The 26,058-nt window shown below is 39.6% G+C and overlaps 3 protein-coding genes across 7 annotated transcripts in view; 2 read left to right on the top strand and 1 right to left on the bottom strand.

The window, feature by feature from the left end:
• Positions 1-7,069, top strand: part of DDX5 (DEAD (Asp-Glu-Ala-Asp) box helicase 5) — an 8,743-nt gene extending 1,674 nt beyond the window's left edge. Inside the window, exons 3-14 of one of the 2 annotated variants that reach the window (XM_005858671.2) lie at positions 607-772; positions 1,124-1,220; positions 1,305-1,438; positions 1,544-1,609; positions 1,825-1,966; positions 2,047-2,207; positions 2,306-2,478; positions 2,834-2,944; positions 3,190-3,251; positions 3,339-3,398; positions 4,648-4,872; positions 5,087-7,069. In XM_005858671.2, coding sequence (XP_005858733.1) covers positions 607-772; positions 1,124-1,220; positions 1,305-1,438; positions 1,544-1,609; positions 1,825-1,966; positions 2,047-2,207; positions 2,306-2,478; positions 2,834-2,944; positions 3,190-3,251; positions 3,339-3,398; positions 4,648-4,872; positions 5,087-5,490 — 1,801 coding nt within the window. In that variant the 3' untranslated portion in view covers positions 5,491-7,069. The remainder of the gene's footprint in view (positions 1-606; positions 773-1,123; positions 1,221-1,304; positions 1,439-1,543; positions 1,610-1,824; positions 1,967-2,046; positions 2,208-2,305; positions 2,479-2,833; positions 2,945-3,189; positions 3,252-3,338; positions 3,399-4,647; positions 4,873-5,086) is intronic. The other variant, XM_005858672.2, reaches the window with a different exon arrangement.
• A 1,070-nt stretch (positions 7,070-8,139) lies between these two features.
• Positions 8,140-26,058, top strand: part of POLG2 (polymerase (DNA directed), gamma 2, accessory subunit) — a 30,644-nt gene continuing 12,725 nt past the window's right edge. The window contains exons 1-8 of one of the 4 annotated variants that reach the window (XM_014532377.1): positions 8,142-8,857; positions 13,891-14,017; positions 14,128-14,233; positions 14,986-15,159; positions 16,032-16,172; positions 17,690-17,770; positions 18,973-19,073; positions 19,581-19,734. In XM_014532377.1, coding sequence (XP_014387863.1) covers positions 8,296-8,857; positions 13,891-14,017; positions 14,128-14,233; positions 14,986-15,159; positions 16,032-16,172; positions 17,690-17,770; positions 18,973-19,073; positions 19,581-19,662 — 1,374 coding nt within the window. In that variant the 5' untranslated portion in view covers positions 8,142-8,295 and the 3' untranslated portion in view covers positions 19,663-19,734. Of the gene's footprint in view, positions 8,858-13,890; positions 14,018-14,127; positions 14,234-14,985; positions 15,160-16,031; positions 16,173-17,689; positions 17,771-18,972; positions 19,074-19,580; positions 19,735-20,674; positions 20,879-26,058 lie in introns of those variants that run through there. The other 3 variants (XM_005858669.2, XM_005858668.2, XM_014532375.1) reach the window with 3 other exon arrangements.
• Positions 24,506-26,058, bottom strand: part of MILR1 (mast cell immunoglobulin-like receptor 1) — a 14,271-nt gene continuing 12,718 nt past the window's right edge. The window contains exon 9 of the mRNA XM_014532385.1: positions 24,506-24,781. The gene's annotated coding sequence lies outside the window, so the exon portion shown is untranslated. The remainder of the gene's footprint in view (positions 24,782-26,058) is intronic.

The raw sequence follows: 26,058 nt of genomic DNA, 5'->3' as shown, positions 1-26,058 counted from the left end.
CGCCGGCTCCTCCTTCTCTCTCTTTCTCTTTTTTTTTTGTTTTGTTATATAATTTTGCTACCGGGATCGGGAGCCCTTCCGCGGGATTCCCCTGGTCGATTGGCTTTCCTAAGTGTCCCAGAGACCCCCGCCGTCCACGTTCTGCTCTCCTTGCCTGTTCTGGCCCGTTATTCATGAAAACCAAGGCTTCTTGGCTTGAAAACAGCTGGTAAATTATATCACCGCTAAGCTCCTCCGGTCTTGTATTGTCTCTCTCCCAGATACTTAATTCCCGAGCTCGTGGGAAAGACGTAGCCACAAGCTGTAGTCTATCCGTGTAATCTAAGCTTTTGGCCTTTGGGCAGCCAGTTTCCGACCTGATAAATCCTGGGCTATTGACTTGGCTTCTGTAGTGTGTACTTAGGGCAAGGGGAAATGAAACCTGGGGTGCTAATTGTTTGCAGAATCGTCGTCACTAAGGACAGCGCTCTCTCTCACAACTACAAGTCTTTTATTGATCTTTAGGGTGTGCCAAGCGGATGGTAGGTTGGTGTGTATACACATTGCTATGTAGACATTTGAAAGCATTAGGTTTTCTTGGTTTATTTGTTTTGTTTTTAATTTCAGGTTTGGTGCACCTCGATTTGGAGGAAGTAGGGCAGGGCCTCTATCAGGAAAGAAGTTTGGAAACCCTGGGGAGAAACTAGTTAAAAAGAAGTGGAATCTTGATGAGCTGCCCAAATTTGAGAAGAATTTTTACCAAGAACACCCTGATTTGGCCAGGCGCACAGCGGTGAGTAATTCCATGTAGCTTCATCAAGCTTACCTAAAAAATAACATAGTAAATCAAAATCAGAAAAGAAATGTCTTCCAAATGACCAAATTGTTGGAAATTCATGCTAATTTGTTGGGGAAGAAGTGTTACTCACTTTTGGAAACAGATGGCTTTGAATTTTTTCTACTTAGGATGATTGAGTATAACATAATAGGTGCTTTGTGTGTCAAATGAGGTTTTCATATGTGGATCCAGATTTAAAATGGCCATGTTGAAGTATCTAATAATTTATATACTTAGGGGTTTACTAGTTGCATATTTAAGTTAGGGGAACTGTCATAAGATGTAACTAAATTGTTTGTTTTGTAGCAAGAGGTAGAGACATACAGAAGAAGCAAGGAAATTACAGTTAGAGGACACAACTGCCCAAAGCCAGTTCTGAATTTTTATGAAGCAAACTTCCCTGGTAAGTGCTAGTTTTGAGTTTTCTCCCTTTTTAAAAACCTTTCTCTTGGCAATACTAATTTTTCTAAATTGCTACTAATTGCAGCAAACATCATGGATGTGATTGCAAGACAGAACTTTACTGAACCCACTGCTATTCAAGCTCAGGGATGGCCAGTTGCTCTAAGTGGATTGGATATGGTTGGAGTAGCACAGACTGGATCTGGGAAAACATTGTCTGTAAGTTTGGAGAACTTTTGAGATGTTTGGAGGGAATGGATTGGGAATCAAAAGAAACCAGAAGTATTTTAACATACCTTCTGTTCTCTGTTACCCCTTAAATAGTATTTGCTGCCTGCCATTGTCCACATCAATCATCAGCCGTTCCTAGAGAGAGGTGATGGGCCTATTGTAAGTATATTTTTTTCTTTCAATTTTTGGCCAGAAGTTTAGTGTGGAGATCTTGTAGAATATATAACAAAGGACACAATTTGTGGTTTTATGTACAGATACTAATTATCTTACTCGATTTAGTTGGGTATTGTCATCTGTTGGTATAATAATTAGTTTAAAAGTAGGCTCCAGGATTCTGCTAAAAGCTGCTTTTACTTTTTGTTCCTCTTTAGTGCTTGGTGCTGGCACCAATTCGGGAACTGGCCCAGCAGGTGCAGCAAGTGGCTGCTGAATACTGTAGAGCATGCCGATTGAAGTCTACTTGCATCTATGGTGGTGCTCCCAAGGGACCACAAATACGAGATTTGGAGAGAGGCACGTAACAAAAAAGATTGTTTTTGTCACTTGATGCTATGAAAAGTTCTAGATGTCTTAGTCTCTGTGTTTCATTGAAGGTGTGGAGATCTGTATTGCAACACCTGGAAGACTGATTGACTTTTTAGAGTATGGAAAAACAAATCTGAGAAGAACCACCTACCTTGTCCTTGATGAAGCAGATAGAATGCTTGATATGGGTTTCGAACCCCAAATAAGAAAGATTGTGGATCAGATAAGAGTAAGTGCCCAAACATATTTCTTCAAACTTAGCTCTAAGTTTATTCTTAGAATACAAGATTGGTTTTTGTTTGTTTGTTCTAATTCAAAATTCTTTAGCCTGACAGGCAAACCCTAATGTGGAGTGCAACTTGGCCAAAAGAAGTAAGACAGCTTGCTGAAGATTTCCTGAAAGACTATATTCATATAAACGTTGGTGCACTGGAACTGAGTGCAAACCACAACATTCTTCAGATTGTGGATGTGTGTCATGATGTAGAAAAGGATGAAAAGTAAGTTAGGTCTTACATAAAAACAAATGCTGTGTAAATTCAGTTCCTGTTTTATAGGTTATCTTAAAGTGACTTTCAGGTGGGTGTAACCTGGATATGTTAATTTAAAACTAGCCTGTCAGTCTTTCTAAAAATTGCTTTCTTCATTCAGATAATTGGCTATCACTACAGAATCCCTGTAGGACATGGAACTCAAGTGTCCTGTGGTTTATTTAAGGGCAAAGGGTATAATTGCTTGATAAGTGATTACTAATCAGGTGTCTCCCTTTTTATTTGTAGCTATTTACATTGACCATAAATTCATGGTCACATCATGGACTTTAAAAATTGACCACCTTTTTTTTTTTCTTTCAAGACTTATTCGTCTGATGGAAGAGATCATGAGTGAGAAGGAGAATAAAACCATTGTCTTTGTTGAAACCAAAAGAAGATGTGATGAACTTACTAGAAAAATGAGGAGAGATGGGTATGTGGGCTTCCTCCATTGGAGCAGATGTATTAGAGCTGAGTTTAGGGGAAGGGCAAACTTAGATCTTGAGTGATGGATTTGAGTTTTGTGGATGGGAATCATCTTGTAGGTAAAACTGTATAACGTTATTTCAGGTGAAATTGGAGGGATCTGTGACCCCCAAAATGGCTAGGTGTTAAACTAAAATCTATCAGGTTTTACTGTATATGTGAGTCTACTAATATAATTTCTCTCTAATTTAGGTGGCCTGCCATGGGTATTCATGGTGACAAGAGTCAACAGGAACGTGATTGGGTTCTAAATGGTAAGGATTTCAAATGAAGATCCCCTCCCCCACACCTAGCATTTTTCTCAGATTAATGATCATATATATATATACCTTGTTTTGCAGAATTCAAACATGGAAAAGCTCCTATTCTGATTGCTACAGATGTGGCTTCCAGAGGGCTAGGTTAGTACAAACTCGAATTCATGGCTTAGTTTTCTGGAAGATCTCCATACAATTTTTAAAGAAAGTTTATTGCTTTCTTTAACCTCTGCATTTTTCTAAGTTTTTTTTCATATAAAGGTGCAGTCTTTGTGGCAAGGCCTAGGCATGACAATCGGAGGACTCGAGGGGGATGGAGGACTAGTGATCGGCTGGCTGCTTCCAGTCGATTAGAGAGGTGAAAAACTGAAAGTGTGCCAGTAATCTTCAAAAGGCAGAACATACCACCTCTGCCGCATAAACTGTTCTCTCCGGGGGAAAAAAAATGGAAGTTATCCTCACAGTTCACTGCCGTGGTATTTCTTCTGTCCCATGCTTTGCATGACTGCCATGGTACTGCATTGTTTCAGACTGTTTACTGTGATCTGTGAGTCTTTGAGTTTCAGTGAGTTTGCTGAAATGTCGAAGAAATATTTCCAAACTTCAATGTTCAATGACATTTTTGTTCAAGTTTGAAATGGAGAGAGCAGCTTTAAAAGGTACTAAAAGCCTTTTACAAATTGGTGAGTACTGGCACATGAGCCTCTAGAGCAGGAACAACTTCCCACACTTAGTCAGTGGGAAAATAAAACAATGCTTTGAAAGTTCCTCCCTCACCTACACAGTAGTCGTCATGTCGAGACCTGCCAGAGAGAGACACATTCTCAAGTGAATCCTGGCTTCTTGGAAGTGCTTGCCTAGACGAGACACAGTGCATAAAAACAACTTTTTGGGGACAGGTATGTTTTTCTTGCAGCTGCAGTTGTAAGGTCTTGGCAAGACAAGCAGTGTGGCCAGAATTTTGAACTTCTGATGAGTGTGTAATGCAAAGGACCATGTACATTTTTGTTTAAAGGTCCTCAAAATGAGCACATGAAGAGGTTGCTGTGAACCTTTAAGTGGCCCTACTGCACAGAAGCATTCAGATGTCACTTGATGACCTATACGGGGACTTACTGATTTGGGGATGTGTTAGGGAATACACATCCTTTTTACAAGTGCTATCATTGGGTGGGCAATAACACAGATGAAGTGTGCTTTTTTTTTTTCTCCCTCTTTTTCCCCCCCCCAACCTCAATGGTATTCCTTCAGGGAACGGATAACCATTTTAACTATTTTTTGCAGCCCGTACCTTCTTGGGAATACAAATGTCTAACTTTTTATTTTTGGTCTGGCTGTTGTGGTGTGCAAAACTCCATACATTGCTATTTTGCCACACTGCAACACCTTACAGATGTGGAAGATGTGAAATTTGTCATCAATTATGACTACCCTAACTCCTCAGAGGATTATATTCATCGAATTGGAAGAACTGCTCGCAGTACCAAAACAGGCACAGCATACACTTTCTTTACACCTAATAATATAAAGCAAGTGAGCGACCTTATCTCTGTGCTTCGTGAAGCTAATCAAGCAGTCGATCCCAAGTTGCTTCAGTTGGTTGAAGACAGAGGTTCAGGTAAGACTATAATCTTCAATAAGAAATGTTGGTGGTTTTGTGTTTCATAATTGTCTACAAACCCATTTTTAAAAGGGATTGGCAGGTGAGTGAAACGGGTATGACACAAGTAGAAAGTGATCCTCATCTATAGTGAGAGGTACCTAATTCCTTCTGTGTTAGAAATTACTTGTGCCACAGAAATAATCAGCTTGCAATTATTTTTTCTTAACAGGTCGTTCCAGGGGTAGAGGAGGCATGAAGGATGACCGTCGGGACAGATACTCTGCAGGCAAAAGGGGTGGATTTAATACCTTTAGAGACAGGGAAAATTATGACAGGGGTTACTCTAGTCTGCTTAAGAGAGATTTTGGGGCAAAGACCCAGAATGGTGTTTACAGTGCTGCAAATTACACCAATGGGAGCTTTGGAAGTAATTTTGTGTCTGCTGGTATACAGACCAGTTTTAGGACTGGTAATCCAACAGGGACTTACCAGAATGGTTATGATAGCACTCAGCAATATGGAAGTAATGTTCCAAATATGCACAATGGTATGAACCAACAGGCATATGCATATCCTGCTACTGCAGCTGCACCTATGATTGGTTATCCAATGCCAACAGGATATTCTCAATAAGACTTTAGAAGTATATGTAAATGTCTGTTTTTCATAATTGCTCTTTATATTGTGTGTTATCAGACAAGATAGTTATTTAAGAAACATGGGAAATGCAGAAATGACTGCAGTGCAGCAGTAATTATGGTGCACTTTTTCACTATTTAAGTTGGATATTTCTCTACATTCCTGAAACAATTTTTAGGTTTTTTTTGTACTAGAAAATGCAGGCAGTGTTTTCACAAAGTAAATGTACAGTGATTTGAAATACAATGAATGAAGGCAATGCATGGCCTTCCAATAAAAAATATTTGAAGACTGAATTAAGTGGAAATTGTACTTTATTTTACATATACAATGTCATGTAAAACTGCTTAGGTGGTCTGTTGGTTTTGTGTTGTTTGTTTTTTTTTAAATAAAAAACTAAACTTTCCATAATTTAGTTTGGGGAAGTGGGGAGATCAGAAGGCCTTTGAAGTCATCTATTTATATTGCAAGAATTAAAATGATATTTAGGTTAATTTATAATTCTAGGCTAAATTGTGTAATGGCATTCTGTCAGTACCTCCCAACATAATAAGGTGAGTCATTTAGTAGCCTATTTGTTAGAATGGTGAAATGAGATATTAAAGTAGATAGGAAATAATCAACTAACTGTATTGCCCCACCTTCAAACTGGTTAGTGTGGGAACATGGATGACTGTTTCCTTTTGCAAAATTTATTTAATAGCTCCAAAAACTTCCTCTTTTGAAAATTATATTCATGCTCTTGTCTTGTGAATTACTGGAATGTTGAGCAAAGCTAAGACCACCGTTAAAGCGAAGGTTGGCAGGAGCTGTTTTAATTTGTTTTCTTAGTGCAGATTCTAGTCTTCACAGGCTCCCAGGGACTCTTAATTACAGTCACACTGGGAGTCATTGAATGTCTTTCCAATAATCCAGGGAACTCTACAGCACTTCAAACTAAGGTCTATTCATCTTTGTACACACAAAAAAAATCCTTATCAAAATTAATGGTTAACCAAGAGGAAGTAACAACCAAAAGCACAGTGACTATAGTATAAGTCTTGTTAGTGTCAACATGGGTTTATTGCTAGAAAGATCCAGGAACTAGCTCTAGATTTAACTTCAGCTCACCAATATTTCTTATTACTTTGTTTCACTAATGACTAGAAAGTGGTATATATGTTCATTTTGCCAGGAGAGAAGTCTTAAGACATTTAAATTCTGATTATTAAACAGGCTTTAATTGGTGTTAATGCCTTATCTCTGAAATACAGTTTGTGGGGGGGAGGGAAGTATTTTTTGGACTAATACATTGAAAACTGATAAACCTTTAACAGTTTTCAATAGCATGGTAGGTCAAATTTGTAATGACAATTCATAATAAGCTTTCAGGGTAGGTTGGAATTAACATATTTTACTGTTTAATGTCTACTGTGGGCCTTTAAATTTGTAAACACTTAATTGAAATGATTGTGGGGCTGTGGGAAACATTTATCTATTTACCTTTGAAGTAAATTTTAAAAGACAGTCCACTTTTTAGCATGTGTGTTGTGTCCAGCCTGTGGTTGTCTTTAATAAATGTTTTTTTTTTCTCCCCATTCTCTCTCTGATTTATTTGCGTATAGGCCTCTTTGGTGCGTTTCTTGAGTGTGGGAAACGTACATTAATAGTGCCCAGCTTTGCAGTTAATATAATTGCTTCCTACCAATCGTTTCCATTTTCTAGTTTCTCTTTTTATAAACTTGCACACTTAACTATGGAATGATAGTCTGAGGTCCTACAACACCATTGCGTTAAAAAATTTTACTGTTATTTGCTAAGCTATTACACTTCTCCACAAACTGCCCCTTCCTGGTAGCTTAGTGGAACCTAGTAGTTAATTTTACATGAATTCATTTTTCAAGGTTTTCCTAACCAAACTTGAAGGGAACCTGGAGGATGGGAATCATGGGTTTGGGGATGAGCCATTTTCACCTTTTACACTTTTTGGGCAATTTTCTTAAGGGCTTTTACTGTTAAAATGGAGATTGTAAAATTAACAGGCCTGCTAGGCAATCCTGAATCTCTGTTTTAAACTGGTGGTCGAGTTTTAGTGCATGTTTTGATGAAACCTAAAAGGAACTTCTGGTAGAGCAACTTATTATAGGTTCTCAGTTGTAGGAACACATTCACATGCAGACTTAAAACATTGCGGAGTCCCTCAGCAGGTTAAGGTTCCCAAGTGGTGCAGATGGTACTTGCCCGGCACTGCCCTTTGAGACAGTAAAGTGACCCCACCTCTTTCCAGTTACAACCCCATTCACATCCAGGAGAGAACTTCTCTGACGGGCAGGCACGCTGGTGGTGCATTTGGAAGACCTGGGTTTCTAAACCACCATAAAGGACTAAGACTTAAAAAATGGGAACCAACGTATATTTTCGTTAGCACTTAGATGTTCTCCACATCACCTCAATCTTAAGTATTTTCACGTCTGATGCGCAAGAGAATGGAGAAGGAAAGTGAAGCTGATGGTAGCAGTGGCTACCGCACGATAGTGAAAAGCAGATGGGAATGCCCTTTATCTGTGATGAGGACATGAAAACACTGGCTGGGGGACTTGGCTTGACGAGGGGAGAAGGGCCTGTCTGCCCGGGCGAGAGAGGTAGGCCCTAGGCGGCTGCGGCTGCGGCCGCGGCCGGGACCCTGACGTGCTTCCGTGGGCGGGGCCAGCTGCACGCAAGCTCACTTCCGACGCGGCTGCGAAGTTCCGGGTTCTTGCGGTTGCGGCTGTTTGTAGGGGTTGCTAGCTAATAGACTGTGTACTTTAACTCCCGAGGGCGATGCGCTCTGGGGCAGCCGTCAGGGCCTGCCAGAAAGCCTGCAGATGCCTGTTGTCTGGTTTTGGGGGTCGAGTAGATGGGGGCCAGCCAGAGCGGTTGACGGAACGGAGTAGCCTCCTTGGAGAGCCCCCGAGGTCGCCCGCGGAGCTGCCTGGGGGGAGCGAACCAAGAGAAGCCCCAGAGTCTGGAGAGGGGAGCGAAGCGCTGGTAGAGATCTGTCAGAGAAGGCATTTCCTCAGTGGCACCCAGCGGCGGGTTAGCCGCGATTCTCTCCTGAGCGGGTGCCACGCCGGCTTTGGCCCCTTGGGCTTAGAGTTGCGGAAGAACTTGGTGGCAGAATGGTGGTCCTCCGTGGTGGTGTTCAGGGAACAGGTCTTTCCGGTAGACGCCCTCCACCATGAATCGGGCCCTTCGCTGCCCGGGGACAATGCCTTCAGGTTAGTTTCCGCAGAAACTCTACGCGAAATCCTGCAAGACAAAGAACTGAGTAAGGAACAGCTAGTAGCATTTCTTGAGAACTTATTAAAAACTTCTGGGAAACTACGGGAGAACCTTCTTCACGGTATGCTTCATGATTTCATGCTTCAAAATAGGTGTCGGGGTGGAAAGGCAATCTCGCGCGATTCTGCGAATTGCAACTGGCCCTTTACTCACGTGGAAAGGAGGTTATGTGGTTCTCACTTTTTGAGGTAGTTGGGTGTATTGACAGTGCTTCTGCGTTGGAGAACCAGAAAACTGGCCATGTAATCCTTACTGTTACTTAAAGAATCTGACCGAAGGACCAACCTGGTAATGCTCTTCATTTCACAGAGCAACCCCTATAATTTTAGAGTTAATTGAGCAGCCCTAGAATTAGGACCTAAATTAAAGCCTGTATTTGAATCATTTGTTCATCGTTACTAAAATGCTTGTAAATACTTCCACGGTCACCCTTCAGTTTTACACAAAATCAAAACTCATTTTTCTAGAGCAAAAAGAAAATGCCCTTCCCTGGTTTTTCTGATCTACAATCTGTTGTTTCGAGAGTCATGTAGGCAAAATAGGACTAATCAAGCTTTCAAGTGACTTTTGAGTGGATACACAAACTTATAGGGGACCATTTGCCTTTAAAGTCAAATAGAACATGATTGCAGAGATGCTGAAAACAAAACAACTCGGGTTCTTTATAGGACCAACTTGCAGCCACAGCATCTCATCTTTGCAAAATGCTATCCTTGCCATTTTTCATTAAGTGGTACTATAAAGTAATTTAAAATAACCAATGTCCATGGTTCTCTGAAAATCAGTACCTACATTATAAATTGTTAAAGATTTCCTTAAGGGAATAAATCAAATGGAAACAGTGTGATAATTTTTATTTACACTACTTTATTCCATGGTTTTATTTTGGGGGAGTTAAACCACTACTCATTACCATGTCCCCCCCCCCAATCAATCTTTTCTTCCTTATTAGAAAATGAAACTTAGCTCTCTTAGATGCCCACCCATCAAAGCATCTATGTTGTGTCAGACTTTTTGTTGCCTGTAGGAAACTTAATCCATCTATTTGCCAAATCCTTTGGTTATCTAGTGTTAGAGTTACCCAGTTTGCCCTTGCTTTCTATTTCCAATAACCTTTTTTGTTTTGTTTTGTTTTAATATATTGATTTCAGAGAGGGAGAGAGAGAGAGACAGAAACATCAATGATGAGAGAGAATCATTGATTGGCTGCCTCCTACATGTCCCCCACTGCGGTTCCAGCCCGCAACCCTGGAATTGCCCTGTGCATGTGCCCTGACCGGGAATTGAGGTCGATGGTTCAGAGGTCGATGCTCAACCACTGAGTCACACTGGCTGGGCACCCTTTCTTACTTTATGATTGGTTTTTTAAAATTCTTGGCCATTATGTCTTCAAATATTTTTACTCATTCTTTTCTGCCTTTCTGTAATAATTACCATATTTTAGTTAAACACAATCCCATTTTAAAGTCCATGTCCAGTAACTCACAATTTTCTGTTTCTACTATCTGTTTTTCTCTGGGCTTTTGGTCATTTGGACTTTCCTGATATTCTAAGTTAAATTGTGAAAAATGGTAGAGATAAATTGAAGCTTTGAGTGGTATTTCCTTCCTTCTGGAAGGTTTTACTTTTGCTTTTGGCAGGCAGCTAGAGTGGGAGCATATCCTCTTAATAACAATCCAGGATTAAGTTTATTTGGAGGCTGGGCTGTCTTTTCAGTCATCTCTACCTCCAGAGCAGTGGTTCTCAACCTTCCTAATGCCACGACCCTTTAATACAGTTCCTCATGTTGTGGTGACCTCCAACCATAAAATTATTTTCGTTGCTACTTCATAACTGTAATTTTGCTACTGTTATGAATCATAATGTAAATATCTGATTTGCGGGATGTATTTTCATTGTTACAAATTGAACATAAAGCATAGTGATTAATCACAAAAACAATATTTAATTATATATGTGTTTTCTGATGGTCTTAGACAACCCCTATGAAATGGTTGTTTGACCCCAAAAGGGGTCGCAACCCACAGGTTGGTGACCCACAGGTTGAGAACCGCTGCTCTAGAGTGTAGTGTCCCTAGTGAAAGGTAGGGGTATTTACCAGGGCCCCTCCTTGATGAACCAGGAACTATAATTTTATATATATATTAGAGGCCTGGTGCATAACATTCATGCACTGGGGGTGGGGGTGGGGATTTCCCAGCCTGGCCTGCGCCCTTTCACAGTCCGGGACCCCTCTGGGGATGTCCACCTACCGGCTTAGGCCCGCTCCTTGGCTTAGAGGTCCTTAGCGCTGCTGCAGAGGTGGGAGAGGCTCCCACCACCGCCGCTGCGTTTGCCAGCTGTGAGCCTGGTTCTGGCTGAGCAGAGCTACCCCTGTGGGAGTGCACTGACCACTAGGGGGCAGCTCCTGCATTGAGTATCTGCTCCCTGGTGGTCAGTGTGCATCATAGCAACTGGTCATTTTGCTGTTTGGTTGATTTGCATGTTACCCTTTTATTATATAGGATATATATATATATATATATTTCAGAGAGGAAAGGAGAGGGAGAGAGAGAAACATCAATGATGAGGGAGAATCATTGATCGGCTGCCTCCTGCACATCCCCTATTGGTATTGAGCCCACAACCTGGTCATGTGCCCTTGACCAGAATTGAACCCGGGACCCTTCAGTTCACAGGCCAATACTCTATCTGCTGAACCAAACCGGCTAGGGCAGGAACTATAATTTTTGTACTTTCCAATCACATAAAATGTCAGGAAGCTTTGCTCAGCTCTGCTACTTGAGAATTGGAAAAGTAGCACTGGAAGGGAAAATATGCTCTTCCCTTTTCTCCAAAATTTGGACCCTCACGTCCTTACTGCCTTGGTAGTTCTCCTGTGTCTTTTTAAAAATAGATATATTTTTATTGATTTCAAAGAGGAAGGGAGAGGGAGAGAGATAGAAACGTCAATAATGAGAGAAAATCATTGATCGGTTGCCTCTTGCATGCCCCTCACTGGGTATTGAGCCTGCAACCTGGGCATGTGCCCTTGACTGGAATCGAACCCGGGACCCTTCAATCCACAGGTCAATGCTCTAGCCACTGAGCCAAACCAGCTAGGGTGTTCTCCCGTGTCTTTAAACAGATTTTTTTTTTTAAGTTTCTGGACCAGCTATCAACAAGCTAGTGGGATTCTCAAGTACCTTTTGAACACATTCCTGTCATTTAGTGGGATATAACCTTTTATATAACTAGCATAGACAACTACAAAGAAATTTTGAACTTAGGTTTACTCTAAATAGGAATGTTGGAATTGTAACTCTGAGGCTATTTCATATATATTATGGGATAAAGCAAAGAGATTAATGTTCTTAGAAACCAGGATTTTCTCAGTAATAGAAAAGAGATGCAAATATAAAAGAAAAAAAAGGAAAAAAATATAAGACGAATACATTTTGTAATGTTAAATTTGAATTGGCAATATCAGTATGAACTCAGGATTTAAAAAAAAAAAATTTCCTAACTTTCTTCATTGAAAGGGCCTAGAAGCAGTGACAATAGCAATGAGTACACCTAGTACCCAACGTTTGGTTTCTAAAGTAAACCAGTGCTTGGAGAAATGGCTGATTCCAGGTCCAGGGCAGGGAAAATACAAGGTGAGTTTGGGACATTTTATGGTGCTAGAAGCAAGGAATTACTTGAAGACTTGTGAGGTCATGTCAAAAGGACACATGTTGGCTTGAAGGAGACTCTCTCCCACTGGCTAAATTTGAGACAAATTGAACATTAAAGTAAATATTGATGGTAATGGATCATAACACATTAAATAAAATTTAAAATAATTAAACCATAGTGTTAACGAAAGAAATAAATGATTGAGGCTGCTGTTGGAGGGAAAGTAGAGAAAATTAATGTTTTTACTAGCACACAAACTGTGCAATAAATGTAGAAGGAAAGATTGATTAGAAAAATCACCATGCGCCCTAACTGGTTTGGCTCAGTGGATAGAGCGTCAGCCTGCGGACTGAAAGGTCCCAGGTTCGATTCTGGTCAAGGGCATGTACCTTGGTTGCGGGCACATCCCCAGTAGGAGTTGTGCAAGAGACAGCTGATCGATGTTTCTCTCTCATCGATGTTTCTAACTCTCTATCCCCTCTCCCTTCTTCTCTGTAAAAAAATCAATAAAATATATAAAAATAAAATAACAAATAAATAAAATGACTTATTTAAAAAAAAATAAGAAAAATCACCATGGTATGATTTTATAATCCCCAAAGGTATAATTGATTCAAGCAAGGATCATTAGTGGATTCTAAAATATAGGTGGAAGATTGTGGGGGAGCAGGGTTTTGTTAGGAAATGGATTACCTTAATCAAGTAATCAAATTTGTTTCATTAATAGGATAATTTGATATTTTGTTTCTCCTGTTAAGATGCACTAAGACATTCACATCGACTACGTAGTATTATTTCTGCTAAAAATAATTAACCCAAATTAAATCATAAGGAAGCAATCAGACAAATCTCTAATGTGAGATAATCTATGACTGGCTTGGACTCAAAAGTCAATGTCATTAAAAGCAAAGTTAGAGAGGGAGGAGTCAGGGGAAATGTTCTAGATTCAAAGAGATTAAAGAGATGTGGTCAAAATGGTATTTGAATCTTACGGAGAAAGAGAACAGCAATAAATGACATGGGTGATAATTGGACAAAATAAGGATATTGACCATATGTTAGATGAAATTATGGTATGATTAATTTTATGGTGTAATAATGGTAACAGAAAATTAGGAGATGAATGCTGAAATACTTTGGGGGTGAACAAAAAAAGTGGCAAAATGTTGGTAATGGGTGAATGTCAGTAAAAGGTTTACAGATATTTGTTTATTGTACTATTTCAACTTCCTTGTAGATTTGAAAATCTTCAAACTGAAAAGCTGGGGGAAAGCTACCTAAAATTAAGTGGTAATTAAGATCTGCCTTAATAAATAGCTCCATGCTACTTGTACTGTTGTGTTAGCATTAATATATTATTAATTTGCCTGTGAATTGACCAAAATGATTTGGGTTTATAGAATAGATTTATATGATGATTGATTTACCTTTTGACAGGGGCCTTGGAGCACTATGTTAATTGCCTGGATCTGGTAAACAAGAGGCTGCCTTATGGCCTCGCTCAGATTGGAGTGTGTTTTCATCCTGCTTCTGATACTAAGCAGACATCTAATGGTGTTAAAAGGTACAGAAAAATGGCTTGTGTTTAAATAGTCAAGAATCAGTCATTTTCACTTTGAGATAGATTATATAATTTTCAAATAAGTAACTATTTGATATTTCTGATATTCAAAGAATCGGTGAGACGACGGAAGCTTCACTGGTATGGTTTACTTCAGCAAGAACTGCCAGCCAGTGGCTTGATTTCTGGTTACGTCATCGACTCCTGTGGTGGAGAAAGGTACTACAGTAATCACCCTTAATTCAATAGTTAATAAGTATGTTGTCTTAATGTGTCAGAGGTAATATTTCTCTTTAATAAATGAAAAGTTTTGATGGAGCTATATCATATTTATAAGATACAGCTATACTAAATCAGCAAATACAAATAAAAAACTCTAATGATTTTCATTGTTCCATATAGCAAAGTTACTTTGGTAAAGACATCTGTTAATATTTCTCTCTTGCTCAGAAGCCTTTGTTGATAAGCTTTTACATTCAAGGTAAAGTTCACATTCCTCACCTGGCATTCCTGGCTGGTATGAATTTGACCCTTGTCCGCTCGTACGGCTTTAACTTTTGTTCCCTATCTCCACGAACTCTCCATATTAGTCAAAATGGTTCTATAAATTTATAATCAAGTTTTAGTATATGCTGAAGACGAAAGAGTTGAAGTAAGCATTTTTGTCTCCCCATTTCTCCAACTCTTAAAATCCCCAAACACCTACCTAAATTAAGTGGAATAATCACAAACAATCAAGCTCTTTACAAAAGGATAAGTATGGTACGTGATACTTCTTCATCTCACTTAGTTCTTGGTTGCCTTCCCCTCTTATTAATTAGGATAATATATATGATCATCAACAGTTTTTCTCTGTAGTTTTGATTTGGGCTTGACCATTTTTATTCAGCTGCTGCATAATAGCCTTAGGCAACTTACTTTTCAACACTTACTTTAATAAGTTAATAAGACAAATGAACTTTCTTTTTCAGTTTGCTGTGAGTCCATCTAACTTCAGCAGCAGCGACTGTCAGGATGAAGAGGGACGAAAGGGAAACAAACTTTACTACAATTTTCCCTGGGGAAAGGAGCCAATAGAAACCCTGTGGAATCTAGGAGATCAGGAACTTTTACACATGTATCCTGGAAATGTGTCTCAATTACATGTATGTATTACCTTGAACTCATAATGTATCCTTTACCCAGATTCTCTGTGATCATTTTTGGACCATTTGAATGAAAATAAGCTGCAGACATGTGCACATGATCTCTTAATACTTCAGTATGTATTTCTCGAGTGGAAGGACACTCACCTATGTAACCACAGTGCAATCATCAAAATGAGGAAAGTACTGGTAAGAGTAATTCAGGATTACCATCCCATCAGAGAACCCTTCAAATGTAACCGATTATTCCAGTATGCCCTTTAGAGGTTCTGGACCTTATCAAGTCACATACTTCATACAGTTGTGTATCCTTATAGTCTCCTTCAAATGAATAATTCCTTGTGTCTTTCCTTATCTCTCATGATCTTCATGTTCTTGAAGAGTACAGGCCAGTTCCTTTGTAGGATGTTCCTTAGTTTGAGTTTCTTTCATGTTTCTTCAGCCACAGAAATGGTGCTGCCCATTCATTATATCATAGGAGGCTTGTGATATAAATTGGTTATTGGCGATATTAACTTTTATCACTTGGTTAACATGTTGCTAGATGTTGCTATGCATGCTGGGTTTCTCCAATGTAAAGTTGTATTTATTAATTGATGAGTAATTAATAAGTCTTTTGTGGGCAGATACTTAAAAGACTATGCTTTTCACAAAATTTTGACCTACCAGTTGCAGCTTCTATTGATGATTCTTGCCCAAATCAATTATTACCACAAAGGGTTGCCAAATGGTGATTTTTAAATAATTGATTTTATCATTTCTTCTAGATTTATTGGTCAGTTTATGTTCTGATTTTATAAGTCTAAAATATGTAATTTTAAAAGATAGCTCTGCTAAATGATACTTTGTTTTTGTTCTACTTTTCTGTGAAGGGCCGAGATGGACGAAAAAATGTGGTTCCTTCTGTTTTATCTATAAATGGAGATCTAGACCGAGGCATGCTGGCTTACCTCTACGATTCTTTCCAGCTAACAGAGAACTCCTTTACAAGAAAGAAAAATCTTCATAGAAAGGTGCTTTTGATATTTCAGAGATAGACTTGGGAAACAAAAAAATATATGTTTCCCTCCTTTTTTTAATGTTAATGTGCTTGGTTTCTAACATAAAGTCTGAAAAATGAAATTTTCTTTAGTGCAAGTAATTTGAGTATTTTTCAGTGTTTTTTTTTTTTTTTTTTTAAATCTGGCTGCAGGAATAATAAGCGGGTGCTCACAGAATAGAACAAGACATTCCTATTGGGTAATTCCAAAGGCATTTCTGTTTCATCTTAGGGAACTAGACAGCTATCTCTGATTTTTAGCCTCTAAGCCTTTCCATTGATAGCTCCCATTTGCCTCAGAAGCGTTAAGTAAGAGTAAATAAGACAGACAAGGTCAAAACTGTGGTATTGACCTCTGCTTCTGGTCTGATCCTGAGTGGCTGATCACTGGATCATAGGGATTAGATATGGGCCTGGGTTAAGGGAAAGGCTTATTTTAGGACAAACAATTTTTTGGGGGCGGGATCAAATCAAGAGGCAGGAGGGGTTAATGCTATAGGAAAGAAATTACTATGTAGGAAAGGAAAGAAATTACTAAAGAGTAAGATTTGGGGAGTCAGTGGGGGAAAAAAGAACATCTGCAATACTTTCAATAATAAAGATGAATTTTTTTTTAAGAAGTAAAATTTTGGAAGAAACAGGAAGAATCAAGACAGAATCAAGAGTATAGGTGGAGGGATTTGAAAAGGAGTTATTTGAAACAGGGAGGAAAGAAATGATGGTATAGATATAAATAGGCTACCAGGACTGGTTAGCCTTTGCAGGAAGTTTTATTCATACACTGTATTTTCTTAGGGAATTAGGAGGCAAGTATTTGCTTAAAATGTGGAGGAGTAGGGATTTAAGTGGCAAGAGTTTAGAATAGTTATATTCCCCTTGAATGTGAAAGGCAGCTGTCCCAAATCAAAAGTTTTAACATGTTGAGTGTTCAACTGGATTTGGAAACTGAGTTTGTAGCACCACTCTGTGTAGTTAAGTGATTGATTATGCAGTGCTCAGTTAACCTATGGCCATAAGTCAGATTATGAAACTGCTCTGGGTGATGGGATTTATAGGGTGTCTGTAGCATACAAACAAGGTGGATCCTTTCTCTTATACCCCACATCAAACCACCAGCAAAACCTATTTGACTTTGCCTTCAAAATATATCCTGAATCTGACCATTTCTTCCCACCTCCACTCTTTCTAAGTGATAAGTCCATATGGCCCCAGCTGAGTGGGAAAACGATGCCAGGAGGCATTTTGACTGACAAAAAATAGAGTTGTCAGGAAAATGGGAGAGTATCAGGCGAACTCATTTCTGCAGAACATCTGGAGAAATCCATGAGCAGCTGGATATACACAACTGAAGACATTGTTACAGGTTTTTGTGCGGCCCCAGCTAGCTTCCATTTTCACACAGAAAATTTTACTGTTTAAGAAGCCCATGTTTGTTAGTGCTTGTATTTTACTTAAGATGTGTTGTTCTCCCACCTCTTTCATTTGCTTTAGGTACTTAAGCTTCACCCTTGTCTAGCCCCTATTAAGGTTGCTTTGGATATGGGAAAAGGCCCAACAGTGGAACTAAGACAGGTGGGTTAAATGAGTTCTGATGTCATTATTTTAATTATAACCATTATTTCAAGTAAATGAGTTTGCCATTTAGAATTTTATTTTGATTCATCTACTTTTTAAAAAATTATTTTTCTTCAAGTAGGACACTTTTGATTGTCACAGTGGGGAAGGGGTGCTACTGGAATCGATCTAATGGAGGCCAGGGATGCTTCTAAACATATGTCAGCAGAGCCGAATGGGAGAAATCCTACTCTAATGTTTTAGCTCTAGATTGTTAAGGGTGTTTAAAAAAACACACACAAAAACAACACTTTTTTTTTTTTGTTAATCCTCACGGGAGGATATTTTTTTTCCCCATTGTTTTTTCAGGGAGGGTAAAAGGGAGAGAGGGAGGGAGGAAAGGAGGGGGAGAGAGGAAGAAAGAGAGAAACATTGATGTGAGAGAGACACATTGACTGGTTGCCTCCTGAACCCACAACCCAGGTATATGCCCTTGACCGGAAATTGAACAGGAGACCTTTGGGTGCTTGGCCGACGCTCCAACCACTAAATAACACTGGCCAGGGCCGGGGCGTTTAAAATTTTGCTTCATTTTGCTTCACCATTGCTTGTTAAGAAAACAGTAAATTTACTATGTCATTGACTCATTATTATGTGTGTATTTTCAGTCAGGCTTTTGTCTCCAGCATTCCACTGTAACTAATCAATCATCTTTTCTTTTCGAAGCATTTTCTTTAGTTTGCTCCAAGAATACTACTCTCAAAGTTGTCCTCATACTTCTCTGGTGGCTTCTCCTTAGTTTCCTTTCCTGGCTCTTTTTTCTCTTGCTGACATGATAGTAAAAACTTTTGGGCTCAGTTTCTCAACTCAGATGACTTTAGAGTGGACATAGATAGCCCTTTGGACTTATGTTTTTCTCTGACAAAACCTGTTTTGGTTTTATTTGTGTTTTGAATGATGATAAAAATTCTTACATTTGGTATAAAATTTTCTCTCAGAAGATTTGCATTTAATATTCATCTTTGCAGTGCTTAATTTCTTTATTTTCAGAGAAAGTATACAATTTTAAGTGTACAGTATATAAATTAGCAATATTATCACATAATTAAAGGAATTTATGCCCATTTTTAAGATTGAAAAAGGTGACTTGTGGTTTCAAAAAAATAGAATAATCACTCTAGCTACTTTTATTTCTTTCATATTTGAATTTTTCCCCCCAGGTTTGTCAAGGGCTGTTTAATGAATTACTAGAAAGTGGAATTTCTGTGTGGCCTGGTTATTTGGAAACTGCACAATCCTCATTGGAACAACTTTATTCAAAGTAAGAATTGTCTTCCTTTTGATAAAACAGTATTTTTTTCAGAGTTTTTTTTTAGATGTTTCTTCTTTATTTTATAAACATATCTTTATATAATGTAACTTGAAAGTATTCCTAATTTTCCCATTTACCGAACCACATGCCCATAGTTAATTGCTACAGCAGGAAACACTCTTCATCAGGCATACTTGAGTACATACCATGTGCAACTTCAAGACTTAATGTCATGAAGTATGTATACCTGAGTTTATCAATTTATCAGGATTGGAATTATGTACATTGGATGCATTTATTGAATAGAGTGCCTTTTCCTTACTGGAGTTGTGGTTTATTTTGAGGTTGAGTGGAAAATAATTCCATCCCAGAGGACAGAAAACTAGTCTCCTCAGTGATTAGCATCTCTGTTTACCTGGTCGCTCAAGATTAAAACCCAGGTGTCATCCTTAGCTCCTCCCCCTTCCTTAGTCTCCACATCCATTTCGTCACTAAATGTTGCTCCCTGCTTCTTAGATACATTTCAAATCCACATCTCTCCATCTTCACTGCTACTACCCAAGTGAAGGTCACCAATATCTCTTGCCTGGATTGTTGAAGTAATCTCCTAATTGACCTTCCTGTCTCTAGTTTTAAAACTTCTGTTTTTTAATAAAGGAATTCATTCTTTCCTCTGGATTTATTTTGTGATTTTATGTAGCTTTTTGTGTTAAATACATACCTTTTGGGTGAAAAGTTGTCAAACTTTGTGTTTTTCTCCTTAGTTCTCTAATAATTGGTTAAAATACACCTTTCAGATGATGTAAAAAGAAAACTAGGTTGTTATGGGTAAGATAAACCAAAATGAAGGGATGGTATTTAAACTTTTCAGTCCTCTCGGTTCTAGAACCATATCCTTTGAGTCGTGTGGACGTTATCAAATTATAGCTTTTCTTGATACAGTAAAGGCTTTATTGTTTTAGGATATTTTTATCCAAATATTTATTAAGCACTTAGTGTGTTTTCTGTACTTTGATATAGCAATAAAAAAGGCAGAGAAGTTTCCTGTTCTTATGCAGCTTATATTCTAGTGGGATAAAATAGACAGTAAACAAGTAAATAGATAAATAAGGTAATGTTGATAAGAGTCTAACAAAGCAAAGAAACAATGAGATAGTGTGACTGGCTAAAAAGCTATTAGCCTACAAAGTTACATATCAAGCATGATTTTGGTATGATATATTGTGCACTGGACTTTTATTATGGTAGCATTATAAGACACTTTCATCTAAACCAATTTTCTTGGACTGCATTAAAATACCAAAAGGCGGAGGTTATTCTGAGGTTTACCCATAATATCACCCCAAATGGTATTTTGATTCTTTCTCAGATTTTATTTTCTTTTTATGACTTTTCAGCTATTATAATAAGTCAGAAACTTTCTGAAAATTTTACGTTGAATGCGATTCAGAAACTTGAAAAAGGTGGTTTTGGTCTAGCCCTCCAGCCTTGCTTTGAGTTTCGTGACCCTGAAAGTGGCATGAGTTCTAAAGTAATTAAAGCTGCTAATGTGGTGCATTTACAATTTATGTCTGTGTGCATGTATTTTGTTTAACTACCTTTTTTCTTAGATATGATGAAATGAGTATCCTCTTCACAGTTTTGATTACTGATGCTACTTTGGAGAATGGATTAATACATCTGAGAAGTAGAGACACCACTATGAAGGAAATGATGCATATATCCAAAGTAAAAGACTTTTTAACCAAGTATATATCATCAGCTAAGAATGTATAAATTTCAATATTGGTGTAATAAATGTTTGTGTTTTTTAATTTGGGTGTCATATTAATTTATTGAAATTGGTTGTTAGCTCTCTTATCCTATAGGTTCATTCCCCCCGCCCTCCTCAGAATTGGATTATTATCGGGTTTTTTACTGTTTGGATTTTATTTATTACATCCCCAGGATGTAGTTTATTTAACCTGTTCCTCTAGATTGGAAATTGAATCCAGCGGCTTGATCAGCTTTTAAGTTCAATTTTTGTGGCAAGATTATTTAGGTTGTTGTGATCTCCCATCAGGAGTCATTAATGTCTGGTTGTTTCTTTTTAATTTTTTTTATTGATTTTTTTTTACTGAGAGGAAGGGAGAGGGAGAGGGATAGCGAGTTAGAAACACCGATGAGAAACATCGATTCAGCTGCCTCTTGCACGCCCCCTACTGGGGATGTGCCCGCAACCCAGGTACATGCCCTTGACCGGAATTGAACCTGGGACCCTTGAGTCCGCAGGCCGACGCTCTATCTGCTGAGCCAAACCAGCTAGGGCTGGTTGTTTCTTTTGAGGGGATGCTAGCAGTCATTGATCAATGCCTAGATCAGTCAGTTCATTAGAGATGGCAAAGTGGTGATATTCTGATTCTGTCTTCTTCTTTTGTTGGCTAGAATCCTATTTAATAAAAGGCTGATATGCAAATTGACTGAATGGCGGAATGACTGGTCATTCTGACGTGCACTGACCACCAGGGGGCAGATGCTCAATGCAGGAGCTGCCCCCTGGTGATCAGTGTGCTCCCACAGGGGGAGCGCTGCTCAGCCAGAAGCCCTGAGCCGGGCTCACAGCTGGCGAGTGCAGCGGCGATGGCGGGAGCCTCTCCCGCTTCTGCAGCAGCACCAAGGACATCCCCCAAGGGCTCCTGAACTGCGAGAGGGTGCAGGGTGCAGGCCAGGCTGAGGAACCTCCCGAGTGCACGAATCCCATGTACCGGGCCTCTAGTCCTATATAATAAAAAGCTAATATGCAAATTGTCCCTACGGGTGGGAGTTCAACCTACCTGGGAGTTAGATGTGTGGTTACCACCAGGGGGCAGTGCAGAACATGGTGGATGTCAGCAACACAGTGCTGGCAGTGGAGGTGCTGCCACCCCGATGAGAGCGGGACTGGGGCAGATCGGTGGAGCAGGTGAGCGGGTGGTGCCAGGCCAAGGTGGGTGCGAAGGGAGGCCCCGGCTGGCAGCCAGCAGCCGGCAGCTGCTAGGGACTGTAACCATGCACGAATTTTGTGCACTGGGCCTCTAGTAATTCTATAAAGGAAAATGTTTCATCTACTGTTTGCTTAGACTGCAGTGGTTCTCAACCTGTGGATCGCAACCCCTTTGGGGGTTGAATGACCCTTTCACAGGGGTCGCCTAAGACCATCAGAAAACACATATATAATTACATATTGTTTTTGTGATTAATCACTATGCTTTAATTATGTTCAATTTGTAACAATGAAATTGGGGGTCACCCCAACATGAGGAACTGTAATAAAAGGTCGTGGCATTAGGAAGGTTGAGAACCACTGGCTTAGAAGTATGGAAAAGGTTTGGGATAAATGTTGGATTCATCACCTTTAAAGTTAATTTTTTGGATGCTAAATTGGATGCCTTTTCAGTGTTTAGAGCTAGCAAACATCTGTGTGTGTGTGTGTGTGTGTGTGTGTGTATTTCCCCACAAATGAAAAAATTAATGAATTCACACTGATATTTTCTTACTTTCTTTTTTTTTTTAATCCTCACCCAAGGATATTTTTCCATTGATTTTTAGAGAGGGTTGAAGAGAGAAGGAAAGACAGAAATATCGATGTGAGAGAAACACCTTGATTGGTTGCCTCCTGCACATGCCCCAACCAGGGAGGAGCCTGCAACCACAGTATGTGCTCTTGACCGGAATCGAACCCGGGACCCTTTGGTCCGCAGGCCAGCGCTCTATCCACTGAGCCAAAACAGCTAAGGCCACACTGATATTTTCAATTTAAATTCAGGATTGCAAAATGTGTGTGTTTTTTAATCAACTTTATTAATATATAATTTACATACAATAAATTGACCTATTTTGAAGGTACAAATATAGGTTTTGAGAAATGTGTATCCACCACCATAATGACAATATAGAACATTTCCATCACTGAGAAAAAGTCCCTTCGTGCCCCTTTAGCACTTTAGGGTTTTTACTTAACTCTTCTATCATACGTTGTATCTCCTCTCATGGCAAGAATCCCAGTTCTCAAGAATATTGAGGATACTGGAATGCCGTGCCATGCTCATTTGCTTTGTCTCATAGTAATCACAGCAGTCTCAGAATTGAAAGACCAATATTACCATCATATGTCTATCTAAAATTTTCAATTTTATTTTTGTAGTCTGGGGTTCAATACTTTGTTTTAATGTAACTATAAGAAACTTAAAAGTTTATTTTTTATAAGTGATTTTTCTGAAGAAAATCTTAGTTCTCCCCAAAGGTACTTTTATTCAGATACTTTGTCTTAGGGACTTCAGCCTTCACAGGAGAATTGTATTCATGGTGTCTGATCATAGAATGCTATAACAGGCAACATAGAACCACTTTGGAAAATAGTGTGGCCCTAGCCAATTTGGCTCAGTGGCTAGAGCATCGGCCTGCAAACTGAAAGGTCCCAGGTTTGATTCCAGTCAAGGGCACATGCCCGGGTTGTGGGCTTGATCCCCAGTAGGGGACTTGCAGGAGGCAGCCAATTCGCTTCATGATTCTTTCTCATCATGGATGTTTCTATCTCTCTCTCCCTCTTCTTCCTCTCTGAAATCAATACAAATATATATATATTTTTTAAAGAAAAATCTGCCCTAACCGGTTTGGCTCAGCGGATAGAGCATCAGCCTGCGGACTCAAAGGTCCCAGGTTCGATTCCGGTTAAGGGCATGTACCTTGGTTGCGGGCACATCCTCAGTGGGGAGTTGCAGGAGGCAGCTGATCGATGTTTCTCTCTCATCGATGTTTCTAACTCTATCCCTCTCCCTTCCTCTCTGTAAAAAATCAATAAAATATATTTAAAAAAATCTGTCTCTATCAAAAAACACCTCATGTGTGCATTCCAGATAAAATTAATAAAGATGAATATTAAAATCCAACAATGCTCTAATTAAAAGTTTAAAAAAAAAGAAAGAAAATAGTGTGGCTTTGTCTGCTTATACTGGAGATAAACATACCCCATGACCCATTCGTACGTATATTCAACATGATTGCATGCGCATGGGAACCAGGAGACATGCATAAGAGTAGTCATAGCCTCATTTTTTATCTTTTTAAAAATATATATCTTTTTATTGATTTCAGAGAGGGGAGAGGGAGAGAGAGAGAAACATCAATGATGAGAGAGAATCATTGATCAGCTGCCTCCTGCACGCCCCCTACTGGGGATTGAACCCGAAACCCAGGCATGTACCCTGATGAGGAATCAAACTGTGACTTCCTGATTCACAGGTCAACACTCAACCACTGAGCCACGCCAACCAGGCATAGCCCCATTATTTGTAACAGCCCTAAACTCACAATCACCTAAATATCCCATAAAAGAGTAGTAGTTAAGTTGGGGAGGTGAGGTTGTGATTGGGAAGAGACCTGCCAAGGGTTTCTGGGATGCTGGTGACATTTCATCACTAGTGTTCACTTGATATAATTTATTAAACTGCATATATATTTTTATTCATCTCCATATAATGTGTGCTGTATTTCACAACAAAAAATATTGAAAAGATTGGTGGATTTGTAAAAGAATAAAAGTGAAACTTCTGGACATGGAAAAAAGTAGATACTGAAATGAAAATCCAGTAAGTTCTCCTCTTCCTTTTCTTCTTCTCTTCCTACACAATTCAATCCAGAAGCCATGGTGGGTGGCACATGGCAGGGGTTGCTGATGTCTGTGCAGGGCTGAGGTGGAGCTGGGGTTGGAGGGGATTTTGAGGATTAGATGAGGATAAGTACAGGAAGCACTGAAGTACCTGGAACCTGCTACATGCTCAACACATGATAGTTATTGTCCTTATAGTTGTTTGAGAGATGGCATAACAGCCTCCTCTATGTCCTGTGTCACATCCTCTGGGCCTCACCTCTTACTCCAGCTGCATCTGCGACTTCACTCACTTTGTGTTGACAGTTTCATGCTTCAAGTGTACAACACATACCACTCATTTTCTGCCCTGGGGCTTCCCAGTGTCCTGGGTGAGACAGTAATGGAAGACTGCTTGGAATGCCCACATGCATAGCCCAGAAGTCAGGCCGGGGGGGGCGGGGGTAGTGGGTGCCTCACCTCCTGGGGTGGCCCTCAGCCAATGGATACATGCTTCTCACTATGTTCCTCAAGTGGACAATTCTGAGAGACACCTTTTTCATTCCTCAGCAGGTTCCAGTGGGATCAAGCCCCAGTGGCCCACAGCAGTGCTCAACACAGCAATACATCCTTGGACTGGCTTTTCCTCCAGTCCCTCATGCCTGTTTCCTCACAAATAAATTATTTGCCCGAAAGGTCTTTTTAAAAAATATATTTTTATTGATCAAGGAAGGGAGAGGAACATTGATAAGAGAGGGAAACATCGATTAGATGCCTCCTACACACCCCCTTACTGAGGATTGAGCCCACAACCGGGGCATGTGCCCTGACTGGGAATCGAGCCAGCAACATCTTAATCCTTGGGATAATGCTTAACCAACTGAGCAACACTGGCCAGGGCTTGCCAGAAGATCTTATCTCAGGTTCTGCTTTCAGGGCTAGCCCAGGATAAGACAGGGTATTAGAAGGTCCTAGAAATCAGCCCTGGGAAAGGGAATTACTTCCTGGATGGAAGTAAGGGGAGTGGTGATAACCCTTACACACCATAGCTTCATACTTACTAAGATTTTCCACTGTAGAGGTAGATAGTGAGCACTAGGTTATGCAATAGTTCTAGCACTTGGAAGACACAGGGCAATGGTAATTATATGGATGGTGGTGTTGGTTGGCTTTACTAACTGCTTTAGAAGCTTTGCAAGGAGAAAATGAGAGGCTATTGATAGTTTGAGGGCAAGCTGTGGAACCCAGCAGCATTCTGCACTTCAAGACCTTGGGAGGTCTAGATAGGACCCAATTCAGTTACCAGTATGGTCACTCATTTGCTAGCCCCTCCCTACCCTTTTTTTTATTGTCTAAAGTTTTAGATATGTCTCCTTCCCCCCCACCCCC

Source organism: Myotis brandtii, unplaced genomic scaffold, assembly GCF_000412655.1.
Source record: "Myotis brandtii unplaced genomic scaffold, ASM41265v1 scaffold120, whole genome shotgun sequence".
NCBI lineage: Eukaryota > Metazoa > Chordata > Mammalia > Chiroptera > Vespertilionidae > Myotis > Myotis brandtii.
The sequence above is the reverse complement of the archived record's forward strand: the minus strand, read 5'-3'. Positions and strand labels throughout refer to the sequence as shown.